This window comes from Larus michahellis, chromosome 4 (genome assembly GCF_964199755.1).
Source record: "Larus michahellis chromosome 4, bLarMic1.1, whole genome shotgun sequence".
NCBI lineage: Eukaryota > Metazoa > Chordata > Aves > Charadriiformes > Laridae > Larus > Larus michahellis.
Window position 1 is genome coordinate 63,333,208 of NC_133899.1, and position 14,246 is coordinate 63,347,453.

General features: G+C 35.3%; 1 protein-coding gene across 15 annotated transcripts in view; it reads right to left on the reverse strand.

Moving 5' to 3' along the window:
- The window catches only part of RALGAPA1 (Ral GTPase activating protein catalytic subunit alpha 1), a 134,789-nt gene that overhangs the window by 94,861 nt on the left and 25,682 nt on the right, over positions 1–14,246 (reverse strand). For all 15 annotated transcript variants that reach the window (XR_012586749.1, XM_074585179.1, XM_074585178.1 and 12 more), the window contains exons 9-16: positions 13,149–13,357; positions 12,500–12,739; positions 10,213–10,404; positions 9,580–9,717; positions 7,247–7,395; positions 5,889–6,018; positions 5,058–5,295; positions 3,174–3,335 (exon numbers count right to left, since the gene is read on the reverse strand). Coding sequence is in view for 14 of the 15 variants with exons in the window: in XM_074585179.1 (XP_074441280.1) it covers positions 3,174–3,335; positions 5,058–5,295; positions 5,889–6,018; positions 7,247–7,395; positions 9,580–9,717; positions 10,213–10,404; positions 12,500–12,739; positions 13,149–13,357 (1,458 nt within the window). In the remaining variant the exon portion in view is untranslated. The remainder of the gene's footprint in view (positions 1–3,173; positions 3,336–5,057; positions 5,296–5,888; positions 6,019–7,246; positions 7,396–9,579; positions 9,718–10,212; positions 10,405–12,499; positions 12,740–13,148; positions 13,358–14,246) is intronic.

Below are 14,246 nucleotides of genomic sequence, written 5' to 3' on the forward strand. Positions count from 1 at the left end.
AGCCTTAACATCAGTTTGAAAAAACAATTCAGAAAGACAGACATTTTAAGACTGAAGCCATTCTCTATTAAATTTAGTTTATAAGATGGAAACCAATTTAAAAAAAAAAAAAAGGCAAGTATGTGTAAGGCTTTAACATCTCTGTTTGAGAGATACAATAATAAAATTCAGGATACAGTGATAGTTAGATGCATTACATTCATCATTGTGCATCTTAAAATCAATGTAGGCAAGAGAAAAAATAACAAGCTACATAGTAAATCTCAAGGGTCTTTTCCAACCTAAATGATTCTACAAATCTAAACAAATCAAGCTTTTGAGATTGGATACTGTGTTGATTACAAATTTTAACAGGAAGTGTCCCTGTAATTTGGTTGGATCTTTTCCACCGTATTACACTGATAGAAGCAAGTGGGGGGGCAGAACAACCCATTTACTATTTGGAAGGTGGAAATTTTACAGAAACTTTTCAAGGAAAAATTACAGTGTATTATTATTGAAAGCAAAATTAACTTTGAGATGCTGTAAGAGGAAAATATGATCTCAGTGAATTGTTATTTTAAAAAGATGTGTCACATTCAATTGAGCAGTTAAGTAGAGGCAGACTTCATACCAGAATGTGGACTAGATATTTGACAGTTTATAACCTTCCACTGTTGTCTATAGACAAAAGCAGAACAACAGATTTGTAAATTCTTTCTGATCTGTTATTTTTATAGGACTAGAATCTGATGCCTAAACCACAAATTTGGTATCTAGCCCTATAGACGATTTTTCAACCCATATGCATATCATGTTTAAAGGCCCTTTTCCAAAAATGACTTTACATAAGTTCAGGCTAAAAATGTACACACTGCGTATCAGAAAAGCTGTGATCTTTATTTGAGTAACACACACACATACACACAAATTTGGTGTGGCAATAAATGTGTGCTGGCATGAGGATGGCTCAAAAAATAGAGGTGCACAGACGTACACAAAATGTGTACAACACAAAGCAGATGAAAAAGAAACCCCAGCTTTTTCTTACCATAAAATATTCAACATGCACATCCTCCCTACTCAGATATAAAGAGTATATTACTCACAATCAAAGGCAATATACTACGTATCAGATATCATGCAACATATCTGAGGTCTGACTCAGTTCCAGACTTAGCTTATGGAGCTTACGTTAAACTGAAGGAAAAGATCTGACCAGCGAAATGTTCTATAGAAAATTTTACTTATTTTGACTATAAACCACTTTTTTTTATTATGTGACCCTGTGTTAATTGGCACAGATTAAGAAGCATCCGGTCAGCTCTCTTAGCAGACGTGAGAGATAATAACAAGCAACTGTTTGCAGACAGTTAATACATGCTTTTGTAACATATTCTTCATTAACATTGTAAAAAACTGAAGAGTTTGGGATTCTGCATCTGGCAACTCTCTTTGGGCTTTTCATCTTTTAAAATCATCCTACTAATGCAAGCATCACGCTTGTCCACGGATGGTATTCTATAATATGAAATTTTAGCTGGTTACAGTAATAGAAACTTGGCTTATTAATATCAAACATGTAAGATAATTGGAGGAAAGGAACAAAACCATGGAAGCTAAAGTACACTGAAACTAAAATCAGATTAGTTTGCTGCTAACCAGGTCAATATATAGCTTGATTAGGACAAATTTCAGTCATTTTAGGACTAACATCATATAAATAGCCATCTTTCAAATAGCAGCAAAACAAAACCATTAATAAATTGACCAAACAACATAACCTTCTGACAGAATATCTGAAATATTAACAATTTGGGAAGGAGAAATTTTAACATGAGCTTTACCTTGTTAAGACAATTAAGATTTAAAACAAAAACACCACAACAGTTAATCACAGACTATCTACAGAGAAGCAGAAATTACATTTAAAGTATCTGCGATCCATAAGGAAAACTTTAGTCAAACTAGGTACTGTCAGCGTGAGATACAGAAAAAGCTCTGTAGCACTTAAATGCATGAAAAAGACAGGATATTTTGCAGTAGTGACTTCAATTTCTCACGTGTCTATACTGCTTATAAACAATTAACTCTCCCACACCAATAAAAGCCTTACAAGAAAACAATGTTTTTAAATGGAGAATTTTGAAGAATATTCAAATAAAAACTTTGGCTAAATAACCTCTGAGACTTAAAAAAATAAATATTTGCAAATATTTTTAGAAAGAAAATGTAAATTTCTGAAAAGCTAACACAATTAATATTTTCAACTACCAATATGCATCCCCAGTTTCTAAAACTGTGTCAGAATGTATCTGCTTCCAAGAAGTATCAATGAAGCAACAACAAACAATGACTGCAGCCACTGCTACTACAGAGAGTAAAAAAGCAAGAGATACTCCTTAAAAAGTGGTTCTTTCAAATAAAAAAGTAAAATCAGCTTAATTTTCCTTCACATAGGAGATAGCACTGAGATCATCAAGATGAGACAACAGAGTAAAGAAATCTGTAGTCCAGTTCATGTCAAGATATTCTAAGCAAATCATATGAACATAAATGAATCTTCTTTTGAGCAATCCACCTAAAGCCCTGTTTAGCACCACTCATTTCTTACACAGGAAAGACTATCTGCAAGTAGTGAAGTTGAGAAATAGATGACTTCAGCAATGGAGAACTGCACACATATGTGCCAATCTTTCACTAATGCAAGATTCAGGGTACAGTAAAAGACACCACATTTTATAAACTATGCAGATATATACATATTTCTCACATTTTTCTTTGCACAGTTGGAAAATACTCAACCTATTTTGTGCACAGTTTATGAAAACACACACTTCAAAAGCCTTATATTACCCACCTATGCATGCCATTACTCAAACCACTCCAGATTTTTTCTTTTTCCTATACATAAAACAGTATTATTTTTCCAACCCTGCTTAAGCACGTGATCAAACTCATTAAGAATTAATACATCAACTGCATTACTTTTATTTGCAGTAACTGTAACTCTAGTAACCACAAGCTATTCAGCTACCCAAAAGCACATAAGGCTGCATAATTTACACATTTAACTAATTATTAAAGATAGTACACTTTTGTGGAAAGAAGTTATCCACGTCGCTACTGAAGTCAACTGTTAATTTCTTACCCTTTCTCAAATGTCACTTACATCAGCTTTTACAGATACATACCAACTGTTTTCTGCCGTACTATGCTTCTTGCCTTTTCTGTCCCTGGAGAGCCAGTGGTTGTAGCACTGCGTTGTCTCATTGGTGCTTGTCCAGGCTGATCACGGCTCCAGCCTCTAGAAAAGGACTTATCAACGGAAGATTTTGGGAATTCATGTCCAACTCCTGCAAAATAGAATTACAAATCTATTCGCTTCTATTCTGGTATCACCAGATAGAAACCCTCTCAGCCACCATTAACACTGAGGGATACTCAAACCTTTTCAGAAGTGTTGGTGCTATTAAACTATTGAGATTTTCTTTTCGGACCAATGAGTGCAAACCCACAAGAAAGCTGGGTTTACAAAGGTCGTAGCCTGATAAAAATGTGTAACTAGAGAAACTTCTCCTTTGCTGTTCCTATTAGACAAGACACACAAAATCGTACATTAAAAAACACTAATATTGTGGGGTTTTTTTTCCAAAAAATTTCATTACATTTGAGGAATATGAAATAAAGATGATAAAAACTTTAACACCAAATGCAAAAGTGAAAAAATGGGATGATGGGCTCAGAGAAGATGACTCTGGAAATTCGCAAAAAATACTATACTAAGATTAAGAAGAGGTGGAACCCAATTCAGATTTGACATTTATAATGAAGTAAATAAAGTTCATGAGGACCTATCAAAACAAGCGTACGTTAAAAAAAAAGATCTAAAGAATATTTGCAATGTATTTCCTTATCCACATTGAACTCATATAATCCAAAGTTACACTTGATAAATAATTACAATCCTAAAAGGGCATCTTCTTCGGAAGTGAGCCGTGGTATAACATGTTCATTATTATAATCTCTTTAAGAGAGGGAAATGATCATCCACATAGATTACGTCTTACTGACAAACCCTAGGATATTGTAGAAAGTACCTTTCCTCAGCTTTGACTGGAGAACCATATCAATCAGAAAACAGAGAGATTAAAAAGTAGACTAAAAATTACACTTTTTTCCCCATCTTTATTACATAATTAAATATAATCCTGTCTCTCACTATCAGATCTCAAAGCGCTTTTTAAAGGAGAATGGTTATCGTTGCCCACGTTTTGCAGAAGTGGAAACAAAGGCAGAAGTGATTGCTCATGGTCACACGCAAAGTCACTGATGTGGGAAAAGAATCCAGGTTTTGCAACTCTCAGTCCAGCACTCCATGCAGGAGAACAGACTTCCTGTCTCCCTTACCAATTCCAGAAGTGAACCTTTATAAGGAAGTGGCCACCTCCTTTCCCCATATTATGCCCTACAGAGTATTTCCTGCATTGTTTAGGAACCAGTTTTTAAATTGGTACCATTCATATCGATTATTAAAAATATCCTTTCTCTTAAATAGTCCAACAAGGTCTCTTCAACAAAACCTGTCTTCATCATGGCTTAGTGAGGAATTGGAACCCAAACAAAGCTATGTTCATCTTACATTTCATCTTTAAACAGCAGTCATTGGATTTCAGGGTCACTATTCCAATTGTGCTTCCAATAGCCACTTTGCTAACTAGCTGATTTTTACCAGATGTGTAATCTTTGTTATTTTCAAGAAGTTATGATTGGGACTCAGCTATTCAATTACTTTGATATAAGCAGAAAGGCATAACCTACTACAGTATAACATTTTAGGTTAAATTCAACACACTTAAGAACTACATTCCATAAGTGTGTCTTTGCAGGACTGAATCTTTATGGGGAGATTTTGTGGTGGCTCTAAAAAGCTGCCTCATCATAAAGAAAATGAGTTATTTCAGGTGATAGAGATGCTTAATTAAGTGTACTAAAAAGGCTAGACCAAAATTCTGCTGTGCCAAACATCTCATTACCCCAGCTCAAATTCAAATGATGTGGATACAGTGTTGTCTTACCTTTGCCTTTGTGTTTTTTCTGCTTCTGCTCACTTAATTTATCCAACGGCAGGTCACTGAGGTCCAGGCTATACAAGTTTCTAGCTAATACTTTAGTTAGTGTCTCCATTGTCAGTGACCACTCAGTGGCCAGCTCTTCCCAGTATGTCAGAGATGACATCACAGACAGCAGGTCATCCCAAAGTTCTCGAGAGATGTACACGTTTAGATTCGCTTTGATCCAAGCTACTATAAGAGTCTAAAAGAATAAAGTGAGAGAAGTTGGGTTCCGAACATAAGATGACAACATTCAAATGTTACCGCTTAAAAATAAGTTTCTAATTGCCACAGAAATTTCTGCGTAGTCTGGACATTCTTTTCCTCACCAGTACACACAGACTTTTCACCAATTATCAAGTGTTATGTTACCATGGGCTTCTGACATAGATACAGAAGCAACTGGTTTGACTCATGAAAGAGCTTTCGGTATCTTACAAGTTTTGCCAAAGCTTTTTGTAATACTGTTCTCAATGAATTCTCATCACATTAATATTTTGTGTATCGGGTTTTTTTTTTCCTACTCCAGAATCTATAGACTTTACAGATCCTCTTCACAGAGAGGCCACCACAACAGCTCTCTGCAACTATAAACCAAAACCCACTGTCACTGTGTCATTAAATACAAGACAGAAAAGTAAGAAATGCAGACAGTTCTTTAACCCACACCATTTACATTATACGGGCAACATAATCAATGATTTAAGATGACAAACCAGCCAACAGCAGTTGCTGCATCTAATCTCTTGGTCAAAATTAAGATGAATTAATTAAAGTGAATTTATGTTTAATTGCCTGGAAAAGAGGTCCTGCAAGTCTTCCGGCTAAAGTGGAGTTTTTTCTTCCTTGATACTGCAAGAAAGTTTGGGGTGGTATTTTCAGCACGGATTCAGTAACCCTGAGCAGCACGAGTAGCATCTGTTCCCTGCAAAACAATATTAAACTTGGAGTTACTGTTTTGTTATACTTCTGTATATACCAGGATACTTTTAAAGATAATAACTGAGCTTGACTTGCTCAAACACATTCCAAACAGGACGTAGTGATTACAAACAGCCTAACTTGGTTCTTGCATAAGAAATTAATCTAATCTTCTTTTCACACTTAAGAGTGAGGAACCCCTGTTGCCCTCCAACATCTTCTGCCAGGTTATGCAAGTACTATGACTTCCAATGGCCTGAAATCACAGGCAAAGTTTTAATCATTTATTTCCAAACTGAGCTTTTACTTTTTTTTTTGTTTTTGGTATCAATGACAGGTTTTGGCAATATTACATTATCATTAACGTATTCATCAATTATTTTGTGTGGCACAATCTTTGCCATCACTGTCTACAGTCACTAGTGAAACTGGGGAAGAAAATACTAATCTAGTGGAATCTGTTTTCAACTATTACTCTCAAATTTCCCAGTGGCTAGCCTGGAACTGACTTCTCATTTCCCCACAAGAGGAGACAAGCTTCACATGACATGTAATGCCAGCTCTACTTATGCAGAGTTCAGGAAATACTAGTGACAGATTGAATGCAAGTTAAAATGGAGTAAATCAGCCATTTGAAATCCCCTTGCTACTGCTTTCTTGCAATGGAGAACAGTGGCAAAATACTATTTCATTAGAGACAGGAAATAATAGAAAGTTAATTTGAAAGTGGGTCCCTTGTACCTGCTAGGCACCTTAAGCACTAGAAAGGAACAAACAGTTAAAACAGTACACGGACTCCTGTACAAAATTACAGATCAAAAGCAACCCACATCTGATTATAATAGTTATCCATGCTTATCCGAGGATTTTTTGGTTTTTTTTTTAAACAAGGCTGTGAAGCTTCATATATGTTTCCATATTTAGGACTTTGACACATGAGCAAAACACCCTTGATAAGTCAACAGTAGCTCATTAATAGTAGTCTGTGTACCCTAGCTTACGTCTTTTTTTCACTGAGGGCTAAGCTGCCCTATCTAGGTGCCTACTACTGGATTTAACAGAGCAGATAACTTACCACAGGGGAACACGTTGTCTGTGACATTGAAGTCCCTGTATTTACTGATTTAGAGAAACCGGTTCACATAGGCAATACCACTCTACTGTGTTTACTACCAAGTAAATTTTCACGTTTATCTTGTGAATAATCTAAGATAAAAGCATTAGCATTTTACCATGTCTTCTTGTCCATAGTCACTTGGACTACCATGTGACGGTAGATATTAAGAATGCGTTTACACATATCAGTGTGTTCGTCCAGCAAAGCTTTAATTTCATTTGCAGGCTCAAGAAAGAATATATTTGAAGAATTTATTATAAAAACCTGCAAGTAGAGAAGAGTGGATGTTATGAGCTTGAAGTACTTCGATGTTTTCAGCAATTCAGTTGGTAGCAACCAGGAAGAGAAAAACCTAAGATTAACAGAAGAGGCTGCATATGCACTCAGAAGTCTACATTTAAATACAAGTTAGCTTGATGTGATGATAAAGCAACAATAAGACTGATTTTCCCCCCATTTTTTTCTACAAAACGTATTTGTATATTTTTGCTCTCATAGACAGGTGGTACAACAAACTACTCAATACAATTATTTTAATACGACAGACAAAAATGTCTCAGTAAAGAATTCCACTGCACAGAAGTTCCACCTGTAAGCCCGCAGCTGACAAGTATAATATACGCTAAACTACTTGAAATAGGCCTCGTACACAGTGTGTGCTACAGCATGCCAAGGCCTGTATCATGTTCTGGAAGGAAACTAAAGCATGTAATCAGTAAATCTTACCAAAACTAGGAAACGGGATACCTTCTCCAAAGTGTCTGACTTTGGTGGACCGTGAATTAGGGTTTTCAGAAGGAAAATGATGAAAACAAAGTAGGCAAGGACACTGTAGGAGTTACAGGAGCTACTACTGAATTGTTGTTATATTTCTTTGGAAGTTTAGGAAGTATCTGAATCACAGTGAGCCCTAGATTTCCAATTCGTTTTTATTTGTCTTTCTTAATCCACATGTACAGGAAATCATTGGTTCTACAGTTGTGATTTCCCTCTACTGAGAGCTTTGGATTTTAATAATTAAAAACTATTAATATGCAGCTTTACATCCACTAGCCTCAACTAATGAACGTACCTTACTCTAAGTGCCTATAAATAAGTCTATAGAAGAATTAACTGGGAAGAAAACTCAAGACAGAAGTCTTGGGTTCTTGATTCACAGATAAAGTCAAATGCGGTTCCAGGTCAGGAAACCTCTCAAATTCAGACATGGTACTGGTTTAGAATGATGTCTTAACTCTGTTTTGGGCTAAAAAAACAATGTATTTGCTAGTCAAAGGAATCTTTGTCTAAAAAATTTCCACATGAAGAATCTCCTAAGCATTCTCAGATGCGTAAACCTTACTAACAGATTGCAAATAGATAAAGATACTTCACTGTTTCTTTTCTCAGAAACACTTCATAATTTAAATAGTCATTGTATGCAAAGATTACAAAGCTAAAATTATTGTAGCATACTTGAATTTGAAAGCAATTTCAGTTATTAAGTTTATTTCTATATATAACAGTGTACAGCACAACAGGAAACCATATTCAGGAAATCATTCATTCAAGCTACTGTAAAAATAATGAGTTCTAATTAGCATTGTCACCCATGGTAAAAGCGCACACAGTGGAGTGGCAAATGCACATGTCTGTTTACTTTGTTTAGAATCAATTCTCTTCTGAATAAAATAATATTACAAAGGCTACAGTCATACACACACCTATATGTATGCATGTGCATGCACATATCATACATAAAATGCACACATTTTACATGACTCTCAAATTATACACGCTTCATGTTCTATATCCTCAACTTCAGTAAAGCATTTTGCTGAACATTTGAAATTAAGACAACTTCTACCCTGCCGAATTTCCTGTAAGAAGTTAGAAAATTTCTGGTAGGGAACTTCTGCAACTCTCCCATTCCTTAACGATATCACTGAAGTAGAGAGTTGGGGTGTCTGATCGAATTTTTCAAACACTTATGTACTCATCCAATCTGTAATTCAGATAAAGATGAGAAAATATCACTGTACAATTTATTATTCAGATTAGGAAAACTGCAGGTTCACATGTTTTGTGTGTGGTGACTCATAACTTAAAAGAAAAAAGCTTCTAAGCATTCTTATTAAACACTTAATTAGAATAATTTGATGATGTGGCACTCAAATGAGAAATTTTTCAGTGATACAATGCAGAGCAGAATGCATGTCCTGATGCAAAATTAAAAGATTTTTTTTACTCTGTTATCCAACTCTTGTGTATTCATTTTCCTAGTAAAGGTCAATAAAGACATAGTGAACCACTGCCATTATTTTAACACCATTTATCATCACACTTTTTAAATCTAAAAAAAAATTTTGCAATACTTGCAGGAGTATTGCATCATATTCCGCTCTCTATGTACTGATAACATGAGCTTTATTATTAGGATGGAAATCAGATGTCAAGTCCATTTCATACCTGCAATACTGACTGCACTCCAGCTCGCACATTTTGCTCTTCAGTATCAATTTCAGACACTTTATGCAAAGTGTCTTCGTAACAGCCATTTCTTGCCCAGTTTGAATTTCGAACATGACTGGAGTTCATCCCTTTTTCCTGAAAAATATTTTTTTCTTAAAATTCTATAGATTTGCAGACAGGTATTTTGGTTTTATATTAAAGGAAAAAGGATACAATAGATATTAAATAATAAACGATAGTAAACAGATGCTTAAGATGCATCTTAAAGACACAAATATATTTTAAGAAGTAACAATTATTTTAAAGTATCTGGACGAAATAACTACTATTTTCCTCATCCTTTTATTTGTAAAAAGTTTTTACACAGCTGAAGATTGGCATACTCTATAATCCACATCTTGAGAACGGTTCATAAAACTACAAGAAATTTTACATTGAACTAACTACATTAAAAATCTACACATAATGGATCAAATTGTTAGCCCATTCATGCACTGTTTAATTACCCTTGATTCTCCCCAACAGATGCTCTGACATAAAATTAAACCACATGTAATCTGTCAAGGAGGCCACTTCTCTGCCTTCTAGCGTATCCAAACGATGCACAAATATTAAGCAACAATATCTTACCTCTTCTCTTTCTTTTGCTTTCTCTGATGAATTGTGGTCAACAACACTTTCATCACAATCTGCAGCTGTACACTGCATTACTTCTTCAGGTTCTTTCATAAATAAAGGCTTGTCTTCTTGCTGAATCCATTCTTGATACACTTTTACCACTTTTCTCATGGCAGCTGCTTCACATATTGGCAAGAGAAATGCCTGTGAGCAGAAAAAGAAACAAAAAAACAGTTACAATACTTGAAATCATGTTGGGCTCTCTAATGTACAGGTTCTAAGGGATAAGAGGGGAAAAAAAACCCCACACAGCCACACAGGATCTTAAATAAATTACTCCTGAATCTAAATGTTTGTTCACTTCTCTATCTGTAAACTAAAAACATGAAAAAAATGTTTTAACAAGGGAACTTGTCAAGAAAGCACTTAAAAAACTTCACTGACAAAGGGAGAGATATAAGAATCCACACAGACTTACCTACTCAACACCTAGCCTGCTGAAATTAAGACCCAAACACTCATCAAAAGTATGCAAAACGAATGAGCAGGAGTTTCTATTACAACATTTTCCATTCAGAGGACTTGGAAGAGCGGGGTTAAATCAGTTCTAAATGACGTAACAAAAACTGAAGTGACATACGTCACTGGCGGACATGCATCTTATTTTTAGCCAAATGAGATTTTACAAGAGAGTATCCTTAAAACAAATGGCTCCCTGAAAAGACTTCAGAATCATTGCTTTAAAAATTCATGCATTTGAGTCAGTGTAACGGCTTGTCACTGCCCTCTTCAGGAGGTTTTCTGTATCTGCTGTACTGGCAACAACTAGTCACAGTTCAGAAACTTTTAACGTTAGTCAGGTTTTAACTAACTATAAATACATTTACCACAGACCATGATGCCCTAATTGTATTTTAAAAAGAACAGATAAACTACACTAACACATAATTTTATGGAGTCCATGGTGCGAATGTTGAAAACTCATTGCCCATGACTTTAAGGAGCGCCTACTTGACAGAAGCGGTATGCTGTCTCTCTGTAAACGGACACACAGTTTTTGTACCCTGGAGTCTAAAATGCATACATTTTTTTTCTACAGACAATTTTCCCACCATTCAGTACAACCGAAACCTCCTCCTGACTGGAATAACTTAACCCTAATGTTTTAGAAAAATTACAAATATCTGGCATGTTAGAGATGAACTTACACTGAAAACTTCTGGCTAAACAATGACTTAAAGGAGATCTCATAACCAAACATGAAATCCAAATAACCTACATAACTCATGGACTACCTTGCAAAAAGAACAAGTAAAACTGCCTTTGCTGTCCCTTTCACTGGAGAGGGCAGTTTCTAAATAGACCATCAATAATTTAGACTCTGTGTTCAGTCTTTCAGACTCCATAAACCCTTGTGCAGCAGCTGAATTTGGGTAACTTATCTCCTTCAGTAATGCGTCCAAGCTCTTCAACACACTGGTTGTGGATAAGCTTCTGACATTTATTTGCCTCATTCGAAAATATCCTTTCGTCCAGATTGTAATGGAGTTTTTAAATGGTTTTCTGATGGTTAAAGCAATTAGTGTCATGCATTTCAATTGAAACAGTGTATTTTTCTTTATTATTATCCAGAACAATCTCTTTGTCTTTTAGATCTATAGCATGGGGCAAATCAGCATCTTGTTCCATTCTCTCACACTGAACTCAAAGTTAGGTATTTTCACATTATAAATAGAGACTTCATATTCTGGCATATGTTCTCAGTTTAAATTTGTTCTATAATAGTTTCCAGTTGAGAAACACTATTTTGAGTATGCTCAGCTAACATTTCTGGTTGCAGAAGCTGTTACCTTCTATGGCCATCTGTCCCACTCTTCTGATGAACACTATCAAGGTAAGGACATTCGATTGCTCCTAAAACAGCTTTTTAAAGGCTGCAGGCTCCCAAAGCAGGCTTATTTTACTATGCTTGGTTGTGAGCTCTAATAGCTACGGGGCTGATGTACAAAAAGATCAAACATTCCTCTCTATGGGGAACCGTAAAGTCCAAGTTAAATGTTGTCAAACTGGTTATTAAAGAAATAAAACTAGAAAAATCAGGAACCAGGGATATTCTGCACATAAAATATTACAGAGTTTTTAACTTTTTAATTCTTAAACCTTAAAGGAAAGATGACAGAAAAACCTGTACATTTATATAATGTTCTGCTTAGCAAATGCTCTTGAAATAAAGCCGTGATGTGGTGATCTTTTATAGTATAATAATCAAGATTCTTGCACTCTAAAGAGGGTTGTTTACCTGCCGAAAAATCTCAGTTAGAAAATTAACATTGCTTCTTTTAGAAGAAAAGACTTTCCGGACAATTTCAATATCAGTTAAATGCTCTTCATCAATACTGCAGAGACTGGAAGAACTCGGTTCTCTCTCTGTTAGAGTACTTGTATTGGAATGAGATTGTTCTGGCTCTGCATTTCTATCCTGCTTATCAGTGCTGTCATTTTTGCTGTCCTCCCTTGAAGCCATGCTAGCAGCTGCTCTCTGAAACAAAAATTAAAGAATACTTCACAGCTCATTTTTAATACAACAATTGAACAGTACAGTTTAAGTTATACAACAGTATAATTTCAAACAGTACAAATAATTCAGAAAAAAACCCAAAGATAGGATTCACTGCATTTCCAGGCTTCTTATGTCTACTCGATTAAAAACAAAATAGCAGAATTTGAAAAAAAAAAAAAGACAAAAAAAAACAGCATAGCAAGTCCTTCTAAAGCAAATTCATAAGCAGAAAATTTAGAAACTCCTTTTTTTAATTGTTCATTAGTTCTAATGTTTTAATTAGTTTCAATTCTTCATTAGTTGTAATTATTGGAGGAGGGCATGCTGCTGATGTAACAATTAAGACAAAAAAAATTAAAACAAACATTTTTTATATATTTGGTTTTACCTGAATATTCTTTGGCACATTTTCACCTTCCATCCCAGGAATATGAGGTCCTGTATGAGGTTTTGGCTCAAGCCAGAAAGACACCAACCATCGAATGACAATAACACGAGCCTTAATAAAAGGTTCCTTTGTGCAATATATTGCCTCATTGGTTTCAGCATCTTTCTTAACCATTACGTAGTGTGGCTTTGGTCTCATTTGCGGTATATCTGTAAGGAAACACACCATCTTAAAAACACATGCAGAGAGAAAGCTCTATATAAAGAACGAAATCCTAAAACCATAACCAATACATGTGAACTTTCAGAGGTGCTGTTCTTTCATATTCTCTGTTGCACAGCTCATCCCAAGATGTGCCAAAATGGACACAACACAGAAAATTTCAGGACTAGAGTACAAGATATCACAAGGCTGTCATTTTCTCCTAGAGGGAGACGATACCGTTGGTCCAACGGACAGCAACTTGTTTCTGCTATGCAAAACCTTTAATTTCTTACCTGAAACTGATTTTTAGAGCCTTACATCCTTGCTTGCATTTTTTTTTCTAAACGAGTAAACATGTTTATTTTCATTATTTTCAGCTTCTTTTTAAGCTACATACTATACTCAATATTTAAACTTTAGCAAACTCACTACTTCCCACTTCCATTGAAAACTACAAGGGGAGTTCCACGTACCAAAATAACTGTTAACTAGTCTAGAATATGGCCAATACAAGAAAACTGTCATAGAGAATTAAGATATTGTCAAATTTCTTAATTTTTAACAAGTGTTTATAGTTGTTTAAGTTACTAAGTAACAACTTATATATATCTCATACCATTTTAGAGCCTTTTAAAAGTCCTATATGCTATTTATCCCCTACTACCAAGCCTATTAGGAAAAGCAGATGCAGTTCAGATGCAAGGGATCGCCACATTTCCAAATGCATCCCTAGAAAGATCTCTATGCTGGCCTGCAGCAACCCACAATGAAGCAACATAATTAGCGATAAGGGTCATAGTTCTTTACCAATACAGATCCCAACATCTAATCACGGCTACAACAGCAGAGCTTTAGTTCCCAACTGTATTCCAACAGCAGCTGCAATAAACCTCT